General features: G+C 42.6%; 1 protein-coding gene and 1 long non-coding RNA gene across 2 annotated transcripts in view; one reads left to right on the top strand and one right to left on the bottom strand.

Annotated features, from left to right (window-relative positions):
• Positions 1–19,796, bottom strand: part of LOC309475344 (NACHT, LRR and PYD domains-containing protein 3-like) — a 29,314-nt gene extending 9,518 nt beyond the window's left edge. The window contains exons 1-5 of the mRNA XM_082138094.1: positions 19,707–19,796; positions 18,570–18,824; positions 15,921–17,834; positions 3,662–3,835; positions 3,147–3,317 (exon numbers count right to left, since the gene is read on the bottom strand). Of these exons, the coding sequence (XP_081994220.1) occupies positions 3,147–3,317; positions 3,662–3,835; positions 15,921–17,834; positions 18,570–18,772 (2,462 nt within the window). The 5' untranslated portion in view covers positions 18,773–18,824; positions 19,707–19,796. The remainder of the gene's footprint in view (positions 1–3,146; positions 3,318–3,661; positions 3,836–15,920; positions 17,835–18,569; positions 18,825–19,706) is intronic.
• Positions 1–22,540, top strand: part of LOC309475380 — a 40,881-nt gene that overhangs the window by 9,524 nt on the left and 8,817 nt on the right. The gene's annotated exons all lie outside the window — the stretch shown is intronic.

Below are 22,540 nucleotides of genomic sequence, written 5' to 3'. Positions count from 1 at the left end.
GGAATTACAAACCTGCGCACATATATTCAAACGCACATAACTATAGAACCAATTCTTAATGCGCATGTGAACCCCATCAGCGTTTCTCACAGGTTCGCGTTTAAAGTCTGTGTAGAGAGAATGGTGTCGTCTTAGCGGCCCCTAATTTAATAACAAATGATCGTTGCGACGGAAGCGAATCAATCAAAACTAACTTTAGCTGGAAAATAACTTTATTAAAGAACCGCTATAAAGCCAAAACAATCTCTGTTACCTTAAATTATATGTTTATCTCTGTAAAGCTGCTTTGAAACAATCTACATTGTTAAAAGCGCTATATAAATGAAGATGACTTGACTTGACTTGTCCGAGAAGCAGACACACTGACGACAACGCAGTCCTTAAGTGTCAACTAGGCTCTCCCCTGTGAAGGCCTCCTTCCCTTCCCTTTACCTCTGTATAGATAAAACGTAGTCATTTTATCTGTACAGAGTCACCACGTGGCTACGCGGACGCGATAAATAATTCTGTATTATAGATTTTTAAGGCCAGACAAGTTGTTTGTTGAGGGTAGGATTTGTAAAGAAGGACTACACGCCTGCGCACATATATTCAAATACGCATACCTATGGACTGAGCACGTGATGCGCATGTGCGCAACGTCTGTGTTTGCGCAGAGGTTGCGTAGGTTTGCGCAGAGATAACTGATAATCGTTTGCACCTTGGAACCTATTTCCATTTTTCACCAGGCACTGTTGTTGTGTGGATGGAGCGCGTTGAGGGTTTTCTGTTAGAACGGTGTCGTGTTAGCGGCCCCTAAGTTAATAACTAATGATCTTTGCAATGGAAGTGAATCAATCAATCAAAACTAACTTTAGCTGGACAATAACTTTATCCTAGAGCTGCTGTAAAGCCAAAACAATCTATGTTACTGTAATTGCCTATTATCACTGTAAAGCTGCTTTGAAACAATTCATATTGTTAAAAGCGCTACATAAATGAAGGTGACTTGACTTGACTTGGCTAAGAGCTAACAAAGAAAAATGTGAGTTCTTCAAGTCTCGGATTTCTTACTGTGGTTATGTGATAGACAAAGCTGGTCTACACAAGTCGCAGGACAAAATTGAAGCCGTGTTAAACCACTGCAACGACAGAATGTGTCCCAACTACGATCATATCTCGGGCTTGTGAACCACTACTACAAGTTTCTTCCGAACCTCTCGACTGTGTTACATCCACTGAACGCACTGTTAAAAGCAAAAACACAGTGGAAATGGTCAGACAGCTGCGAGCAAGCTTTTCAAAAGATGGTACTGACACATTTTAACCCATCCATCAGGCTGGCATGTGATACGTCGCCATATGGAATTTGCACGGTGCTATCGGACAAGTTTACAAAAGGCACAGAAAAATTATAGCCTTCGTATAAAGATCACTAACGGCAGCCAAACGTAACTACGCACAAATAGACAAAGAGGCACTTAGCACTTAGTGTTGGGTGTATAAAAATTCCACCATTACCTGTATGGTCAACGGTTTACCCTGATCACAGACCATCAGCCCTTGGTCTCGATTTTTAATATTCGGAAGGGGTCTCAGTGATGGCTTTGGCACGGCTGCAGCGTTGGTCACTCTTCTAGGGTGTTCACCAGTATGAAATTGAGTACAAAGGTACCAAACTGCACGGGACAGCTTGTCACGTCTCCCACTGACGTCAACGGTAAAGTCGCATGTTATGGATCCAGCTTAACACCACAATCGCGAGTCAGTTACCCATAACAAATGACACTATTCAGAGAGAAACCCGTAATGAACCAACATTGTCTAAAGTTTATGACATCACCATACATGGATGGCCAGCACATGGAAACTCACTGCATCCAGCATTCTCAGCGAGGAGAGAACAATTTCTGTGTATCAAGGAACTCTGATGTGTGGATTACGAGTTGTCATTCCCACCAAACTGCGCAGTAAGATGTTGGACACATTGCACGAAGGACATTTGGGCACTGTGAAAATGAAAAACCTTGCGCATAGTTATATGTGGTGGCCAGTGACCTGATTTTATTTTATTTTTATAACCAAGCATAAATGTTATTTTCTCAAAAATACAAACATGTGCATACACGTTGCTCACTGAAAGCAATAAGCAACTGAAAAAAGCAAAAATGTCAGGGCATATCAAAACTTATTCAGGGCCTAAAACACTCTCAGACCCCAGGAGGGTTAATATGTTTATAAGAATCTGAAAAACCACAAATGTCAGGGCATTCTTCTCCAGGGGCCAAACCACCCCTCAGACCCCAGAGGGTTAACTTCATTTGTGTAGAGTATGAAGTGCTGAGATTTTGTGAGAGTATCTCTTTAGAGGGAGAAAGATTTTATTTAGGGCAACTAACCAAAATTAAAGGTAGGGTAGGCAATTTTCAGAGAGGCTAGCAATAGTGTGCTAGTTTTAAAAGCATAAGATCCCATCAGATGCTCCCTTCAGAGCACCTCCAAAGACACACTTCCTTCAAAATACATGAACGTGTACAGCATGGAGCAAACAAAAGCGCCACGAGAGACGGCGTAAAACTACCTCACGTCTCAAAGCATATAACATTACAATAATAATGAACATAAACAATTTAAAGAGCACTGATCTGTATCACCTGACTGTGGCAGATTAATTTCAGCATTGATAGTGTTGCCATTGAAACACATAAATTCGAGTTACAAACCGCTCACAGATTTCCAAATCACAGTAGTTATGGTGTGAATGCAGCATAAGCTCATTGTTTTGGTTCAGTAGGAACTGTAAAAGGTGGCGGCTGTTTTGGTTGCGGTGCTAGACGGTGATTGACGTCTGTCTAACTCTGCATGGCATGAAACACGTTGATGATATGTGATGTGCACGAAGGCATGGAAATACTTATGTTGACAGGCTGGTAGGACATTGTATCGTTGCATTTTGACCAAATGCAATGACTGGAGGAACATTTTATGGTCCAACGCCCGTCTATATTAATACATTTAGACCACTTAACTTTAGAAATTGCTATCATGATGTGATATTGTGTTATGTTCCATGTAATGTTAGTGCTAGTTTTATTATTATTATTTTACAAATATGCATATGCAACATTTTAATAACAAATACCATGACACATTTAAGTCCAACATACTTGAGTTTTTCCAGTGCACAGTTTGGATCATTGAGTCTCTCGGAGAGCATCTTGACTCCTGAATCCCCTGGGTGATTGTAGCTCAGATCCAACTCTTTCAGGTGTGATGCTGAACTCAGAGCTGAAGCCAGATAACAACAGCCAGCCTCTGTTACCATACAGCCAGATAATCTACAAAGTAATTGGATTCATGATTGAACATCTGTACTGTGTTTAAAGCCTATGAATTATGAATATGCCTGTTTAAACACCTTTGAACATAATTTTAAAAGCTTAAATTGTTTAGAATTAATTAAATTTATCACTGTCATCATATTTTTACCAATCAACCACTCCAAACTAATTCATCTCAAATGTTGAAGAAATGCTATTATAGAAATGCTGTATAGAAATCAAAACATTAATATTCTTGCACCTAAAGAGAACTAATCATCCAAGATCTTTCAACTATCACAGTTATGCTCAAAATCAAATGCAATGATCATTTATAATGTTGTAGTTCTATTCTTACACACCGCAGTATCTCCAAATTACAGTTTGAACTCTTCAGTGCATCAGAGAGCATCTTCACTCCTGTGTCTTCCAGGTCATTGTTACTCAGGTCAAGCTCTCTAAGAGGAGAGTTTGATGATTGTAGAGCTGAGACCACAATTTCATAGCTGTGACCAGTGAGATTACAGTCAGCAAGACTGAAAGAGACAAAAATAGAATTTTTAGTAAGTTTAGTACTCTTACAAAACCACAAGAAACGACACACAAAAAAGTTTCACTCTATAGTTTCAAATCTTCCCTAATAGTAAATGTTCAACTAGTCCAGCTTCACTTGGTAGCTATTAATCAAACCTTGGGGGTGTTAAAATTCATTTGTTTTCTTGATGTATTGATTAAAAATCATTAAGATTGTCAAAGCCATGGCTCAGTGGGCCTTATCCATAACCCATATTTTCCAAAAGGTTCTTTATCTCTTGCCATTTCTCAGACAACTTACATTTACCCTTGTTTTTACTGACCTTCTACTGTCTTTTTGGCATGAATATATACTAAATATACTATACTATACTATACTAAATATACTATACTATATATACTAAATAATAGGGTTTTTTAAAGCTTTTTTTCTGCTGGTAGGAGAGGGGGAATGGACCTCACAAGCCAGGAATCAAACTTGGGTCATCCATGATACATCTGCATAATATCTGTTAGAGCACTGCCCATTATGTTACAGCTATGTAACAACATTAAAGGACAGTAAAAAAAAAAAAAAAACTCTGTAAGTCTGTAAATGTAAATGAAGACTTTTTAATTTCTAAACATTGGTCAATTTGCGTTACTAAAAGATGAGACTTGTTGAGAATATGTTTGATGGATATTTATATACAGGATTTAATAGGATAGGGTTTTTGTGGTTTGCACTACTGTCCGTTTAAGAATGTGAAACACTTTATTATGTTTGCATGCAAATGTAACTGAATAAAGTGTTTTTTTATTTGATAGGCTTTTAAAGATATTTTCCCATACTGGAAGGAGGGCTTGTATTAGATGGCTGACTGTCAATCAGGGAAGAACAGGTAAAGCAATGGAGAGCTGTTCATTCAGAGAGATGGTCTGATTTTCCTCTCGTAAAACCCCTGAGTAAAGTTGTTTGTATTCAGCACGAATTCACCATGTGAGTGACGTGTTTTAATGTTTTGTTATTTATTTTGAGTGTTTAGATTGAGTTTGTGTGGCAGTTTCCACAATACTGTAGTTAGTACAATTGAACTAAAAGGTTAGTATCGTTCACCGCTGAAGGACTGACAGAGATAGAGGGGGTTTGTCTAGTGAAGGTCCCAGTGAAAGATGTTGTTGAGAGGAGAGATGGAGTGAGTTCACTGAGTTGATGTTTCTAAGGAGGACATCGGTGGAGGACAGACCCCAGATAGTGCTCTTATCCCAAGTACCAAAGGTACTTCTGGCACAGAGGAAGAGTTTTTGACACCCAGATAGCGCTATGAATCCCTGCATGATACAGAGCTCCTCTTGCACCACTGGAGAGCAGAACTAGAAATGCTTGCACCTGGCAACAGAGCATGTGACACACAGCAGACCGCTGGTTTTTGGAGTGTATGCACAGAAGTGGGAGTTGATGTACTTTTTTGTTTTCGTTAACTCAGTTGAGAGAAGGGGACAGGTTCCACAATGTATTTTAAATAATTTACTCAGAGGCACTTCAGCTCTTTTTATTAGGGTGTTATGGTTTAATGTGATACTGTTGTAAACAGTGAGTTGTTTCTTCTGTTTCTCCTCTTTACACTTTGTCATTTAATTATTATTAGTTTACCTATTCTACAGGGCATAATGACAGAACAACAAACCCTCCCAACGAGTAAAAAGAAACAAGAAAAAATGGATATATAGCTGCAGTTTGCCTCCTGCTCGAGCAGAGGGATAGCTCCTTCAAGGATCACACTGTCACGGTTCATAGATCCTTGTGTTCATTTTGTGTATCTGTTGGTGTTTTTGTAGGTGTTGGGTCTATGTGTGTGGTGCTTGTTTGTTGCCCAGTGACCAGCTGATCACTCCAATCAGTCATTTCAGCTGCAGCTAGTTAGCTGCCTATATCTAGCTGGAGTGAGTTATGCTGGGTGTCGGTTTGTTATTCATGTCTTGTTCTCATTGCCAGTTACCTCGTCAGAGTTTCTTGCTGTGTTTAATCCCCGCGTTCTCATCTAAGTCCCGCACTGCACTGGATTACCGGTTTGGGGTTTTACATCGACCAGCATCCTTGTCTGTGATTCCACACTGAGAGTTTCCTGCATTGCACCTGAGTATCCACTTTGTGGTATCATCTGTCGAGTTTCATCAGTCTCCTGCATCTTGTCTGACCTTCTGCGTATATTCTCTGTCTAATAAACTGTCTGTTACTTGCACTTGGATCTTGGGACTCGTTATTGTGACAGAACAAACCGACCACGAAGGATCCAGCAAGTGCGGCCGAATTGAGCGAGATCCTGTCGAAAAGCGATATTTGCATGCAACAACAGGAGGAACAGATGATAGCCATGGGTCGCGCTGTCCAGGCGCTGGTGACCCAAGGTTCCAAACTAACAACCCAGCTGCAGCAACTAAGGACCGAGACGGCGTCTGTTCAACAATAAGTCGCCACCATCCCACCTGCTTCTGCCGCTCAGACCATTCGTGCCACTGAGGCCCGTCTTCCGCCTCCAGCGTTCTACTCCGGTGAGCCCCAGTTATGTCGCTAGTTTTTGGCCAAATGTTCTCTGTACATCTCTCTTCAACCTTCGTCATTTCCTACTGAGGAGTCTAAGGTGGCCTTTGTTATAACCCTGCTCTAAGGTCGAGCGGCCAGCTGGGGAACTACTGTGTGGGAACAGAGACTTCCGTGTTGTTTCGTTTGAAACATTTTCCCGGGAGCTCAGAAAGGTCTTTGATCGCGCTGCTTCCGGTAGAGACGCGGCGCAACTTCTCGCGGAGCTGCGTCAAGGAGATCGTACTGTAACGGACTATTCTATTGAATTTCGCACATATGCCGCGGAGTGTGGCTGGAATTCAGAGGCTCAATGGGACATGTTTTTATATGGACTTTCTGAGTCCATAAAGGATGAAATTTACTCCATGGATTTACCCGCGGGGGTGGATAAACTCATAGATCTGGCTATTCAGGTGGATACGAGACTGCGGCGACGGGGTCCATGGACACAGCGAGGGTGGTCTGCCAGTACACAGAGTAATGTATTTTTTTCTCCTGGCGAAACTATGTCTTTTCCAGATCCTGAACCCCTGCAAATGGGCAGGTCCCATCTATCGCAGCAGGAGAAGTAAATCCTCTTTTTCAGCTACTCATCTTCCTGTCAGTTTGAAATTGCATTCTCAGAGTTTTGATTGTGAGGCTCTTGTGGACTCGGGAACGGAGGGTAATTTTTTAGACAATAACCTTGCTCATAAGCTCATGATACCGGTGATGACCTTCTCTCAACCCATCTCTGTAGTTGCACTTAATGGTCAACTATTACCCTCCGTCACACATTCCACTGCCTCCTTAAGACTCATCACCTCTGGCAATCATTCTGAGGACATTGACTTTCTTTTGATTGACTCTCCTTCTGCTCCTGTGGTTATGGGACACCCCTGGCTTGTGCTCCATAACCCTCATATAAACTGCCGTATGAATTCTGTTTTCGCTTGGAGTGAATTTTGTCATGCCGCTTGTTTGTTGTCTGCGTGTTCTTCTGTGTCTTGTTCTGTGTTTCAGGATGAACACATGGATTTGTCTAACGTGCCCTCTGAGTATCTGGACCTGAAGGGAGTGTTCAGTAAGTCTCGAGCTGCTTCTCTATCTCTGCATCATCCCTATGACTGTGCTATAGATTTACTGCCAGGTGTGTCTCCACCTAAGGGCAAGTTATACTCACTTTCTGCCCCAGAAAGGGAAGCCATGGAGAAATATATTTCTGATTCTCTGCCAGCCAGGTTCATCCGCCCTTCCTCTTCTCCAGCGGGGGCAGGGTTCTTTTTTTGTGGGGAAGAAGGATGGTTCTCTGCGACCGTGTATTGACTACCGAGGGTTGAACAACATCACGGTAAAGAATACTTATCCTTTGCCGTTGATGTCTTCAGCCTTCGAGTGGTTGCAGGGAGCATCCATCTTCACAAAACTGGACTTGCGTAATGCTTATCATTTGGTTCGCATAAGGAAGGGGGATAAATGGAAAACTGCCTTTAACACCCCCAGGGGGCATTTTGAATATTTGGTCATGCCTTTCGGTCTGTCTAACTCCCCTGCGGTTTTCCAGGCACTCGTGAATGACGTGCTGAGAGATATGGTAAATCAGTTCATATATGTCGACCTGGATGACATATTGATATTTTCTTCTTCTCTCCAAGAGCACGTTCATTATGTCAGGCGAGTGCTACAGAGGCTGTTAGAGAATGGGCTTTTTGTCAAGATGGAGAAATGCTCGTTCCATGCACAGTCGGTTCCATTTCTGGGTTATATTATCTCCTCCGAGGGGGTGCGCATCAGTGGCGGCTGCTGGTCTTTCAAAGAGGGGAAGCTCATTTTCGGCCTACATCATAAAAATTGTCCATTTATTTATACGTAAATTCTACGTTCCTTTTCGAGAAAATGCTCTGTGACCCTGTTGTACCAACTAGGCGTCTTTTCCAGTGACTTGACCAGTGTCCTCTCAATGGCCAGCAGATTTAAAGGGGTCATATAATGTCATTTTTGTACAAGCTAATATGATTCTTTAGGGTCTAAATTAAAAGTTTGTAATATACTTTAATTAAAAATTCTCATTAGTATTGTAAGAAAACACTAATTTTACCTGGTCTAAAAAAGCTCTGTTTTCAGCACGCCGTTTAAGTGCATGTGTCTTTAAATGATAATTAGCTTTGCTCACCCCGCCCCTCTGTTCTGTGCGCACACTGTTTGTAACACAATAACCATAACGCGTTGTTCATTATAAGCGTGGGATTATGAATTATATTGATAACATCGCACATAGAAAACATGCCGTAATGTACCCTGAGTGTAAAAATAGCCGCATTCATCGTGAAGCGTGCAGCAAGCGATTTGCAAAGATTAATATAAAGATTAATATAAAGGTCAATAAAACGTTACACTCACTTCAGTTCTTCAGGAGGTGCAGCAGGAACACAAATAGTTGGTACTGATCCTTTTTTCAGGAGCAGCTTCTTAGCAAATAACCAGCTTTTTACTGATCCTCGTTTGTAAAGCAGTCTGGTGTGAAATGATTCGCGCAAACATGAAAGCATTGACGTTGATCGTGTGGAATATTCCCTTCGAAAACAAACTCTGCCACTGCGTCTTCAGCTGTACGGATTTAGGAACATCAACATGACTGCTGTGTTCCTTATTACACCCAAGAACAGAACACCACAATAACTTAGACACCATTCTACTCAGTGTTCCAGCTATCAACAATGAACGCGCCGGTCGGCGCGTGCTATGATTGACAGCTCGCTCACGAGGGCGCGAGGGCGGGGCTGTGTTGAAACGCTGCTGTCAATCAACCATCGTGGGAGGGGCGTCGATTTTGTGACGTCACAATATCGAACAGCTTGATTTGAGATGGGAGGAAACATATAAGAAGATTAAAAAAAACCACTGGATGGATTTTTATCATTTTATGATGGTTGTGTACAGGCACTGCCAACACACATTTCAGTACAATCAACTTGTAAAAGTGCATGTACCATTATTCATGAGTTTCATCAGGTCCCTTTCCACAGGTGTATAAAATCAAGCACCTAGATTATAATAATAATAATAATAATTAATTCATTACATTTATATAGCGCTTTTCTCGGCACTCAAAGCGCTTTACATAGAAGGGGGGGATCTCTCCTCAACCACCACCAATGTGCAGCATCCACTTGGATGATGCGACGGCAGCCATATTGCGCCAGAACGCTCACCACACACCAGCTTACTGGTGGAGAGGAGACAGTGATGAAGCCAATCAGTATATGGGGATGATTAGGAGGCCATGATGGACAGAGGCCACTGGGCAAATTTGGCCAGGATGCCGGGGTTACACCCCTACTCTTTCGAAAGACATCCTGGGATTTTTAATGACCACAGATACCCCTTTTCCACCAACAAGAACCGGGTGCTGGTTCAGAGCTAGAGCTATTGCCAGTTCGGAGTTGGTTCGACTGACGAGCTTACTAAGAACCGGTTTGTGTTTCCACCGGCCAGAGAGCCACAACAGAGCTATATCTTACGTCACTGCATACGTATCATGTTGCCCAGCAACGCTAGTGCGGCAGCGCCAAACACAAACACACCAGACTTGTTCGAGATGCATCGGCTTCTCGCAGAACGATCAGCACATGAAATCAAAGTGAAAGCGATCAAAAAGCACAAGGAGTCGTATGATCTCCAAACACTCCCGCAGCTCTGATCGGTCCACGCTGCTCCGATGCATCTCGAACAAGGCATCAACAATAATAGACGTTGCGTTACTATGGATGATCATGGGTTTGCGAAAATAAATCGGCATCCAAACACGGCGAATCCAACACGTTCGTGCAGCTCGCCGTAACTTACATAGACGGATATTATAATCGAGCTGCTATTAGCTCGACTAGCTGCTATTTAAAAATGGCGGTCACAAGTTTCTCTTCAGTCTTGTTGGCCACGGTAACCCCGCCCCCAGCCTCTGACGCAAGCGGTTCTTTCTTGGCTCCGTTCTAGACCCTGCAATGATTTGGTGCTACTTAAGAACCACTTTTACTGGTTCGGAGCTGGTGCTTTGGCGGTGGAAAAACAAAGAACCGATTTGAAACTAGGCTCTGGCTCCGAACCAGCACCAGCTCTGCCTTGGTGGAAAAGGGGTAAGAGAGTCAGGACCTCGGTTTTACGTCTCATCCGAAGGACGGTGCTCTTTGACAGTATAGTGTCCCCATCACTACACTGGGGCGTTAGGACCCACACAGACCACAGGGTGAGCACCCCCTGCTGGCCTCACTAACACCTCTTCCAGCAGCAACCTGGTTTTCTCAGGAGGTCTCCCATCCAGGTACTAACCAGGCTCAGCCCTGCTTAGCTTCAGTGGGCAACCAGTCTTGGGCTACAGGGTGACATGGCTGCTGGCTGTTGTCTAGATTATGAATGTAGAATTGTGTGAAATGTATTATGAAAATTGGCTAGCAATTTCGACAAGCAAATACCAAGAAATAGGTTGTAGCAGTTTGTCTTTCAATTACATTTGAAAAATCCGCGATGGGACTGAGCTCGAATAGCTTCAGAATCAGCGACTTTTTATTGTATGAAATCGCTGTCAATCAAAAGCCTTTCGACAGACCCTCCAATCATCACGCAGAAGCCCGGAGTCAAGGCCAGCCCACTCCTCATTCACTCCCAGAGACGCTGAGTGTCCGTGGGTGGGACATAATCGCAGCATTTATACAATGACCGTCTAGTTTCGAAGCACTGAAAAAAACTGTTCAGAGCAGCCCCATTGAAGTCAATGGACGCTGGGCTTCAACAGGGAGATGCACTGTGACGCTACGGGAATGTATGAGCAGGAAATCGAGTCAGCCGACCTGCTATATGTAACTGATTCTGAACGAACTCGTCTTTGAGATTAACGTTTTCTAACGCATTTTTAGTCAATAAAATGTTAGCACAATAGTACATATTTGACCATAAATTTTTTGACATTATAGGGGAAGCCGAGCTTCCCTTGCAGTCTTAAAGAAATCCCCACTGGTGCGCATGGATCCCGACAAGGTTAAGGCTGTGGTGGATTGGCCAACTCCAGATTCCCGTAAGGCCCTACAGAGGTTTCTGGGGTTCGCCAATTTTTACCAGCAATTTTATTCGCAATTTCAGCCAACTAGCCGCTCCTCTGACTGCCTTGACCTCCACCAAGACGACGGTCAGGTGGTCTGGTGCAGCTGAAGCTGCATTTACCAACCTCAAGAGCTGCTTCGTTTCAGCTCCCATTCTCATCGCCCCTGATCCTTCACGTCAGTTTGTGGTGGAGGTCGACGCATCAGAGGTGGGGGTAGGAGCGTTTCTCTCCCAGCGTTCACCCACAGATGATAAGATGCACCCTTGTGCGTTTTTTTCTCATCATTTATCTCCTGCTGAGTGTAATTATGACATTGGTAACAGAGAGTTACCGGCAGTCAAGTTAGCGTTGAAGGAATGGTGTCATTGGCTAGAGGGTTCGGGGGTACCTTTTATCGTCTGGACCGATCATAAGAACCTCGAATATATCAGATCTGCTAAACGACTCAACTACAGGCAGGCTTGGTGGGCACTTTTTTTCGTTTTGAGTTTTCCCTTTCATATTATCCGGGTTTTAAGAATATCAAGCCCGATGCTTTATTTTGTATTTTTGACCGTTCCGATCGCCCATCCACTCCTGAGTGCATTCTCCTGAGACTCATTGTCTCCACACTCATATGGGAGATCGAGTCGAAGATCCGTTTGGCCTTAGAAGAGGTAACCCCTCCGCCCGAGTGTCCACCGAGGCGTTTATTCGTGCCGGAGGGATTATGGTCCGACATTATTCTGTGGGGTCATTGCTCCAACGTAGCGTGTCATCCAGGAGTCAGTCGCACCAGTTTTTTGGTCAAGCAACGATTCTGGTGGCCCTCCATGGCTGGCGACGTTCGAAGTTTTGTTTTGGCATGTTCGGTCTGTGCTCGTGGTAAGACTTCCAGTCGCCCACCGGATGGGTTACTCCAACCACTGTCTGTCCCTTTGAGACCCTGGTCCCACATCGTGCTAGAGTTCCGTGCTATCACTGAAACATCGTGCTATCACTGCCCTCCCAGGGCAATATGGTCGTTTTGACCGTAGTGGACCGGTTCTCGAAGGCGGCTCATTTCATTACCGTCTGCCAAGGAGACAGCGGTTGCCATCATAGATCATGTCTTTCGTTTACATGGCCTACCGATGGACGTGGTCTCTGACAGGGGTCCCCAATTTATTTCCAAATTTTGGAGAGAGTTTTGTCGTTTACTGGGGGCGAGTGTCAGTCTTTCTTCTGGTTTTCATCCTCAGAGCAACGGCCAGACTGAGTGTGCCAACCAAGATTTAGAGAGAGTGTTGCGATGTTTGGTTTCTCAGAATCCTTCCTCCTTGAGCCAGAAACTCTCATGGGTTGAGTACGCACATAACTCATTACCAGTGTCATCCACGGGCCTATCTCCAGACACCTATTTTTCCCAGTCTGGAATCCGAAGTCGCGGCCCCCTCTGCTCACGCGTTCGTCCAGAGGTGCCGCCACACTTGGAGTAGAGCCCGCGAGACTCTCCTCCAGGTGGGAGCACGCACGAAGGCTCAAGCCGATCGCCACCGGTCGAAGCCTCCCGTCTACGTCGTGGGTCAAAAAGTGTGGCTTTCTTCCAAGAACATTCCTCTCTGCTGTAACAAGTTAGCTCCCAAATTCATTGGCCCGTTTACTGTCACCAAGATTCTTAGTACGGTGGCAGTCCGCCTCAAACTCCCTTCTGGAGAATTCATCCCGTTTTTCATGTCTCCAAATTAAAGCCCGTGTTTCATTCACACATTAACCCGCCTGCCCCAGTGTGTCTGGGTGTCGGTTTGTTATTCATGTCTTGTTCTCATTGCCAGTTACCTCGTCAGAGTTTCTTGCTGTGTTTGATCCCCTGCGCTGGATTACCTGTTCGGGGTTTTACATCGACCAGCATCCTTGTCTGTGATTCCACACTGAGAGTTTCTTGCATTGCACGAAAGTAGAGTATCCACTTTTTGTGGTATCGTCTGTCGAGTTTCATCAGTCTCCTGCATCTTGTCTGACCTTCTGAGTATATTCTCTGTCTAATAAACTGTCTGTTACTTGCACTTGGATCTTGGGACTCGTTATTGTGACACACACACAAGGGATAACTCTGCGTCTTTTTCTACACCAGCCTCATCGAGCCAACCAGTGAAAGGTCATTGAGGGAGGTTTGCTGCTTATATAGAGTGGGTGCTGGTGCAGTGTGGATCTGCATTCACTGCCTGTCTCGTGGATGAGGACCCACTCCGGACCCAGGCCCACACCAGCATTCACCCACGCCCCCTACGGATTTTATGTCAGAGCCTATCACAGACTCAGTCCGAGCCCACAACAAAGCTGGAGCCGGAGGAAAAGACAGAGGCCAATGTCCTGGAGCCCGAGGCAATCGTGGAGTCTGACCAGGTGCGTGAGAGTAGAATGGAGTAGAACCTGACCATACTCCAGCTCCTGAGGGTGTACTGTGCCAGGTCCCAAAGGAATGGTATGATGAGCTGGATGATATCATTCTTCAAAGTCTTCAATCCCCCTGTGATCCCATCCAGTCTCTGGTCTCCTTCGTCACTGCTGGTCCTGCCCAGCTCCCTCCTACCTCCGGCTCCACCTCGGTCAGTCATCACCCTGGTTGCACTTCCGGGCCTCTGGCTACGCCTTGTCTCTTCATCTCTGCCTTGACCATCCAGCTGGGTCTCTACTCCTCCCTCCATCGTTTCTGCCATGGGCCTTCATTGTCTCCTTCATGGTGTTTCCATCTGCCAGCTCCTCCTTGATTATTTCTATCTTTTCCTGCCCCCTTGTTATGGTATGAGGGAACACCTTCTATTTATATCTTCATAAATATCAACCACATTTAATATGACACATGTAATCATTACTGCTGCAGTCAGTCCAATTGATCATTTATAGGTGCACCCGAAAAGGCTGTCTACTCATAATGTTGATCTAATCTGACTGAGCTTGAGTGTTGCAACAAGGAGGAATGTGGGAAAATTGCAGTGACCAGGGGCCTCATTTATAAACGTTGCGTACGCACAAAAGAAGGCGTACGCCGCTCTCTACGCAATAATTGGTATTTATAAAAAGCAAACTTGACGGGAAAATGTGCGGTCCTTCACGCAAGCTCTGACCCAGGCGTACGCACAAAAACGGGTGAAATGAGAAATGGCGACACCGTCGGCAGACGGAAGAAACACGTGAAAGTGTGTGAAAGTGTGTGAAACTTTAGACCGTTGTGTAAAAAAATGACAATACTGCCTCTCATAAATAACACGAAGACTTTACAAAGCAAGTCTTACAATTAACAGCCTACACGAACACCCGTTTGATCGATCAAAGTGTAAAACAAACAAAATCAAACGAAAATTACAACAGAAATGCTAATTAACACATATTTGCAAAAAGAAAAGTGAAATATGTTCTGCAATAATATTGGCATGTTGTGCAATTCATCCTCATAAATAATATAGTAAACAGAACGAAATAATGTACAAAACTGATATTCTCGTCAATGTGTCCATCTGGCGGAGCAGATAGATGCAATTAGATAGATAGATAGATAATTAGGGAGATATATAGATAGATAAATAGATAGATGTATTAATTGTCCACTGGGGAAAGTTGTTTTCATAGTAAAACATTTCTTCATCAGCTACGGAATCATGGTATTCATGCATATGCCTTTAGTTTGTTTTATTTTTGATAAAATAACGTATGACGTATGTCTCAACTCTGGCGATGCACTAGACGCTTTTTTGCCTCAACTTTGATGTCCGACCATTTCTTCTTTATTTCGGCCACGGTCGAGGTTGTGAGGCTGCAGCATTTACGCCGTCTGCAACCTTTTGCCACTCAAGTGCCTTTTTGGCATTAGTAATGCCCACACTGTGCCCTCCAAACAACATTTTACTCCTCTTTTCCACCTCGCCAACGATAACTTCTACTTCACATTGAGTGAAGTTACGTTTTTTTTTTATTTCCTCTCTGTGTTTGCCATGATTTCGCAATCAATGAATATTAACTTGTGGGCGTTTCACGGACTATTTATGGGCATCTACGGGCGTGACATGAAGCCGCAAAAGCTGCGCTACATTTAGAATTGATTGTGATTTATTAAGGGAAAACTGCGTAGGATGTGCGTGCGCACGGTTTTATAAATCCGAATATTTCTGTGCGTACGCACGTCCTATGTTTCATCCGTACGCCACTTCTGACGCAAATCCTACGCAAAGTTTTATAAATGAGGCCCCAGATTTGCGATGCTGATAGAGACATTTCATACTAAAGGCTATCAGTGTTTCTAAAAGTGCTTCTGCTAACTATTGACTTGAAGAGGGTGAATACTTATGTTAATAAATATTTTGCATTTTTATTTGTAATGCATTTGTAACAGTATTTATCACTCTCCAAAATTTGTTTTTGGTGTATCTCTAGGGTGAATAATTATATTAAATGCACAATGCACAATTACATATGATCCAAATAAATTACTTACAGAACTTTTCTGAAGTTGGTCACTGCTGGTATCAGTCTTCTTCTACCATCCTCTGATGTGTTGTATTTCTTCAGATCCAACTCATCCAGCACCTCATCTGACATCTGAAGCATGCAGGTGATTGCTGAACATTGAGCAGAAGAGAGTTTCTTCTCTGAGTGTTTGTCTGATCTCATAAACTCCTGAATCTCTCTGTACAGAGTCTGATCTTTCATCTCCAGCAGACAGAGGAACAGATTGATAGATCTTTCTGTGGGGAGATTCTTCTCAGCCCTGATTCTGTCTTTAATGTACTGTGAGGTTTTCTTGATGCTCTCTGAACTCTCCTCTGTATGTTTTAGTAGATCCAGTAAGAGTCTCTGATTGGATTCCAGTGAGATGCCCAGCAGGAATCGCAGGAAAAGATCCAGGTGTCCGTTTTCACGCTGAAGTGCTTCATCTATTGTGTCCCTATGCAGATTATGCACTTGATCCAAATAATGCAACGTGTTATCATTTTTTATTATATAATAGTAAAACACATAAAAAGCAGCCAGAAACTCCTGAAAGCTCAGATGTACGAAGCAGTAAACTTTCCTCTGATGAATCACAGATTCCTCCTTAAAGATCTCAGTGCAAATCCCAGAATACACTGAGGCGTCAGTGACGTCTATGCCGCTCTCAATCAGGTCCTCCTCATAGAACATCACATTGCCCTTCATCAGCTGTTTGAAAGCGAGTTCAGCAAGTTTCAAAATCACTTCTCTGTTGGACTGCAGGAGATTCTCTGGATATCTCTCTTCATACTTCTGATTCCTCATATTGATCTGAATGATCAGAAAATGTATGTACATTTCAGTCAGAGTTTGAGGGATTTCTGCACTCAGATCTTCCAGGAGCTTCTGAAGCACAGTGGATGAGATCCAGCAGAAGACAGGTATGTGGCACATGACGTGGAGGCTTCTTGCTCTTCTGACGTGTGAGATGATTCTGCTGGCTTGATGCTCATCATTGATTCTCTTCCTGAAATATTCCTCCTTCTGAGGGTCATTGAATCCTTGAATTTCTGTCACAAGGTTGATGTATTTGGAGGGGATCTGATTGGCTGCTGCGGGTCTGGTGGTGATCCAGATGTGAGCAGAGGGAAGCAGTTCTCTTTTCATGAGGTTTGACATCAACACACCCACTGATGAAGTCTCAGTCACATCAAAAACTCTCTGAGCGTCTGAAAACATCTGTGGAATTCTGTTTTCATCCAGACCATCAAAGATGAACACCAGTTTACCCTCCTCATAAATCTTTGAGTCCAGATTATGAAGTTCAGGATGAAAGTCCAGCAGGAGTCTGTGAAGACTGTACTGATGATCTTTAATCAAGTTCAGCTCTCGAAATGGAAGCACAAACATGAAATCTACATCCTGATTGGCTTTTCCCTCGGCCCAGTCCAGAATGAACTTCTGCACAGAGACGGTTTTCCCAATCCCAGCGATGCCTATAGTAAGAACAGTCTTGATTTTATCTTTCTCCTCACAACCTGGTTCAGGTGAGGCTTTAAAGATGTCATTGCAGTAGATCGGAGTGTCTTGTGAGTGTTGTGTTTTGTTTTTCTCCATCTGTAGCACCTCATGTTCTTCATTCACTCCTTCACTCTCTCCCTCTATGATGTACAGCTGTGTGTAGATGCTGTTCAGGAGGGTTTGATTCTCCTTTAGTCTGATTCCCTCAAATAACCTCTCATACTTGTTCTTCATGAATGTTTTGTGTTGGTCTTTCACTTTCTGAAAAACAGCATCTACTGGTTGGTAAGAATCCTGATGCAGGTATTCAGTCTCCACGATCTGTTTGAGCTTTTGTTTCGCTGATTCTGTGTTTTGCTTCTTGTTGTGAGTCAGATGGTGTTTCACAGAAGGGATTGGCTCATATATCTCCCCAGTTCTGAGAAGAAGAAAAAAATTAATAAATTTGGAAACCATCTTAAAAGTTTATATAACAAATGCAATACATGTATGTTTGGATGAGAAAATTCAAAAGAGACATATATCTCTCAAATACGTTTACTAACACAGTTTCCAGAAACGTTGGGATTTTTTGTAAAATGCTGTGATTTTTTACTTGTCTTGAAACTTTAACTGACAGAAGTACAAATAAAATATGTCCAATTTTTCCACTGACCAGAGTCCACAAATCCTTTCACATTATTATTCTTTGCAATCTTGCATTGAGAAATGATAGTATTCTATAAACTTTTCACCCTTAGTTTGCCTCTGACCCAACTTTTTCTGTGTATTCCAGGCATCAAATTTAAAAGTGGTTAATATTTACAAAATACAATTATAGTTGGTCAGTCAAATAATTGGAAACATGAACAATATGAGTAATATACATGTCAGTTAAATAAAGGTTTACAATAATTAACAAACACTTTCATGTTTCATTGCATTTTACAAAATGTCCCATTTTTTCTGGAAATGGGCCTGGGGTGTGTAAAAATAAGAAAGTTTTGTCATTATCTCCTGCTGATAATGACAAATACAAAACAAAACAAGAAAACAATGTTTGTCATTCAATCTGCTGTTCTAAGCATTGGCTTATGCCTGTAAAGTTTTAATGTAGTGCAAATCACTTTCAATAAAAGCATCTGCCAAATCCCATAAACTATGCATTTGTTACCTGAGTTCAGAGGTCATAGATCCATCACTGAAATGAGGTGTAGGAAGCTTAAAGGAGTCCTCAGACTTTATAGACACACTGCTAAGATGTGGAGAAGCTGCTCTTGGCATCTGATACACATCAGTTCCAGGCTCTTCTGTTTGCTCGGAGAATCGTGTTTCAGATGTAGGGTTCTCCTCCTCTCTATCCTCACTTAGATTCATTTTAAGGGCAGTGACCTTCCTTCCTCAAACTCATTAAAGACTTACTTCACACCTAATCATGGAAGCACAAAGACAAAAAGAGATATAACACATATCCCGATTTCGCATCAGAGGAAAATCATTGTAAAATTTACAAAAACAACAGATTTTCAGTAAATATTGGAAGAGTGTATGACCTTCAAGGAAAGGGTTGTTTGTGAATAAATGAAAAATATTAAGTAAAAATTGTGGTTTCACTTTATTTTGACAGTCCCTTAAAACATGTCTACAAGTCTACAAGTATTAGTAGACTGGTAGGGTTAGGGTTAGTAGAATAAGTTGACATAGTTGCAAAGTTACTTATAGTCAGTAGAATGTCTTTTGGAGGACAGACAATAAAGAGTTAGCAGATATTAAGCAGACAGTCTACTAATACTCTAATGAAAGTTAGTTGACGTGTAGTTGCAAAGTTACTTACTGTAACAGAATGTTCAAAAGGGACCATCAAAATAAAGTGTTACCAAAATTGACCTTGTTTTATACTAGTCTACTAGTTTCTAAAGTCAAATCAAGCTTGAATCTCCTCCCCTCAAAAGACAATGCTAAGACAAACTCGAAAAACTAGTCATTCTCGTTACGTTCAGTCATTCTGTTTACATAACAAAATGAACAGCATCTACAAAATGTCATTATATAAAGAAATGTACATTATGGCTTTCTGTCCATAAATTTTAACACATTTAAACAAAACTATATTTCACCAATCTGAGTAAAATTAAATGTGATTAAACTACGTCCCTATCCACTGACGTTTCCAGTTTAGGTTACCTTAGAAAGTTTGAATTTTTAAACAAAAAGTACAAACATCAGTCTTAAAATTCACTTTAAAAGCTGAAATACAAGTGACAGCCCATTTTTATATGACTATACATGTAAAATTAATTTCTTAACCTACCGCAAAATACGGACGTGTAGATACCTGTTGTTGAAAGCACTAAAATGGCATCTCTCTTTCCTTGTTTTTTCCTTTCGTTTTCTTACATGGAATCAAGTTACTTGGTTTTTACAACTCCACCCAGAAAACAAAAAACAAATACTGCCATCCTCATCATGAATAATTAATTTGCCGCTTTAACACTAGATGAGGATGGCAGTGTTTTTTTTCTTTTCTTTTCTAGGTGGAGTATATGAATGACGAGGAATCTTAGATGGGTCCGTGTATGTTCACAGACAGCAGACCAACACTGATTCAACATTGAATCAATGTTAATGTATTAACCAAAAGAGCATTGAATAAAAAATTTTCATCAGGTTTGCACCCTGAAATAATTTTATTTCAACGATGAAAAAGATGGACATAAAATCAATATTTTTTCAACCTTAATTAAATCACTTATTTAACATTGAATCAACATAGAACCAATATCAAATCAATCTTGCAAAAACAACGTAGGGATGTAATTAATATGAGTTTGAATCAAAAAGTCTCTCAAAGTAAACAACTTTAAACCTAAAGTTTACATGCAAATGTTTTTATTTATGACCCCACACTGTTTGAACAGTAATTAACATCACATTCAGGAGAAACAAGTGGCTCTAAAAATGTGACTAATGGTGACTAAAACTCATGAATATTTTATACAAATAAAACATTATGGCCTGGCTTCACAGACAGGATTTAGATTAAGCCAGGATTAGGCAATAAGGACATTTAAGTAGCTTTTATAAACATGCCTTAGTAAAAAACATTACTGGTGTGCATCTTGAGACAAGACAATGGCACTGAAAAATTTAAAGATATATCAGTGCAAGTTGCTTTCAATTAAAAGCTCAATCATGCATTTTAGTCTGGGATTTATCTTAAGCCTTGACTGTGAAACTGGGGGGAGAGAACTTAAAATACAACTTAAGTACAGAATATAATAAAATGGATGACAAAGTGACTTAAAACAATTACATGGAATTGTTGATTCTGAATTCATAAAGTAAATACGAGGAGAAGAGCCTGGAAAACCATGACAACATAAATGCAACGTGCATTTGTAAAATTGAAGTACATGCAAATTGAAACTCACCAACAAAGACAGAAACAGTGCTACAGACTGAAACACTACCAAGTTCTCCGGTTGTCAGATAGTGATCTGAATGACAGTTCATGCGTGAACGTTAATATGCCTATATAAGTCAATGCATTATTCTTTCCTTTTTGTATTAGTGTTTAAAATATTTAATTTACAGCTAATTACATTTATTTATATCAATTATATTTGTATTCATATTATTCTTTTTTTAAACTTACTGGGCGAGGGCGACCATATAGACGATGACAGCCGTCATTTCTACTCTGCCATACCCAGCTGATGCAAAGCGTGAATTTATATCTACACAGAATAAAGCCCTGTCTAGGCTCTTCCCCTCTTCCACCGTTCTTGTCGAGCCATTAGTCTGGTTGTTTGATGAGAAAAAGATGAAATGTAAGTCTGACTTACTGCCGGCAATGCGAACCAAGCTCCTGCTCCGGTTGTACAGGGGCTGGACAGGCCTTAGCAAAGGGCCCCGGATCCCATACTCCCAGAGCACCCTCCACAGGATGCCGCGAGGGACACAGCCGAATGCCTTCTCCAAATCCACAAAGCACATGTGGAATGGTTGGGCAAACTCCTATGAACCCTCCAGCACCCTGGAGATGGTATAGAGCTGGTCCAGTGTTCCACGACCAGGACGAAAACCACACTGTTCCTCCTGAATCAGAGGTTCTACTATCGGCCGTATTCTCCTCTCCAGTACCCTGGCATAGACTTTCCCGGGGAGGCTGAGAATTGTGATCCCCCTATAGTTGGAGCACACCCTCCGGTCCCCCTTCTTAAAAAGAGGGACCACCACCCTGGTCTGCCAGCCCAAAGGAACTGTCTCCGACCGCCGTGCAATGTTGCAGAGGCGTGTCAGCCAAGACAGCCCCACAACATCCAGAGACTTGAGGTACTCAGGGCGGATCTCATCCACCCCCGGTGCCTTGCCACCGAGGAGCTTCTTGACTACCTCGGTGACTTCAGCTTGGGTGATGGACGAGTCCACCTCCGAGCCTTCAGCCTCTGCTTCCTCAATGGAAGACGTGTTGGTGGGATTGAGGAGATCCTCGAAGTATTCCTTCCACCGTCCAACGACATCCCCAGTTGAGGTCAACAGATGCCCACCTCTACTGTAAACAGCGTTGGTAGGGCACTGCTTCCCTCTCCTGAGGCGCCGGATGGTTTGCCAGAATCTCTTCGAGGCCAATTCGGTAGTCATTCTCCATGGCCTCACCAAACTCCTCCCAAGCCCGATTTTTTGCCTCCACAACCACCCGGGCTGCAGTCCATTTGGCCTGCCGGTACCCATCAGCTGCCTCAGGAGTCCCACAAGCCAGCCAGGCTCGATAGGACTCCTTCTTCAGCTAGACGGCATCCCTTACTTCTGGTGTCCACCACCGGGTTCGGGGATTGCCGCCTTGACAGGCACCAGAGACCTTACGGCCACACCTCCGAGTGGATGGCGACAATGGAGGTGGAGAACATGGTCCACTCAGACTCAATATCTCCAGACTCCCTCGGGATCCGGTCAAAGCTCAGCCGGAATAATCACCACATCTCAGACAGACGGATAGAGATCCTGAACATGATCTTGAAGCACTACAAATTAGTTTGGATCTTTTGAGATTTGAAAAGCAAACTAGAAACTTTCTTGCGTATCTAAAAACACTGTTACCTGTAGCTTTCTTTGTGTGGAATTCATTCCCTAATAACTTAGTGT

This window comes from Leuciscus leuciscus (genome assembly GCF_965113295.1).
Source record: "Leuciscus leuciscus genome assembly, chromosome: 15".
In the NCBI taxonomy this organism is placed as follows: domain Eukaryota; kingdom Metazoa; phylum Chordata; class Actinopteri; order Cypriniformes; family Leuciscidae; genus Leuciscus; species Leuciscus leuciscus.
This window is presented reverse-complemented; position numbering and strand designations above follow the sequence as displayed.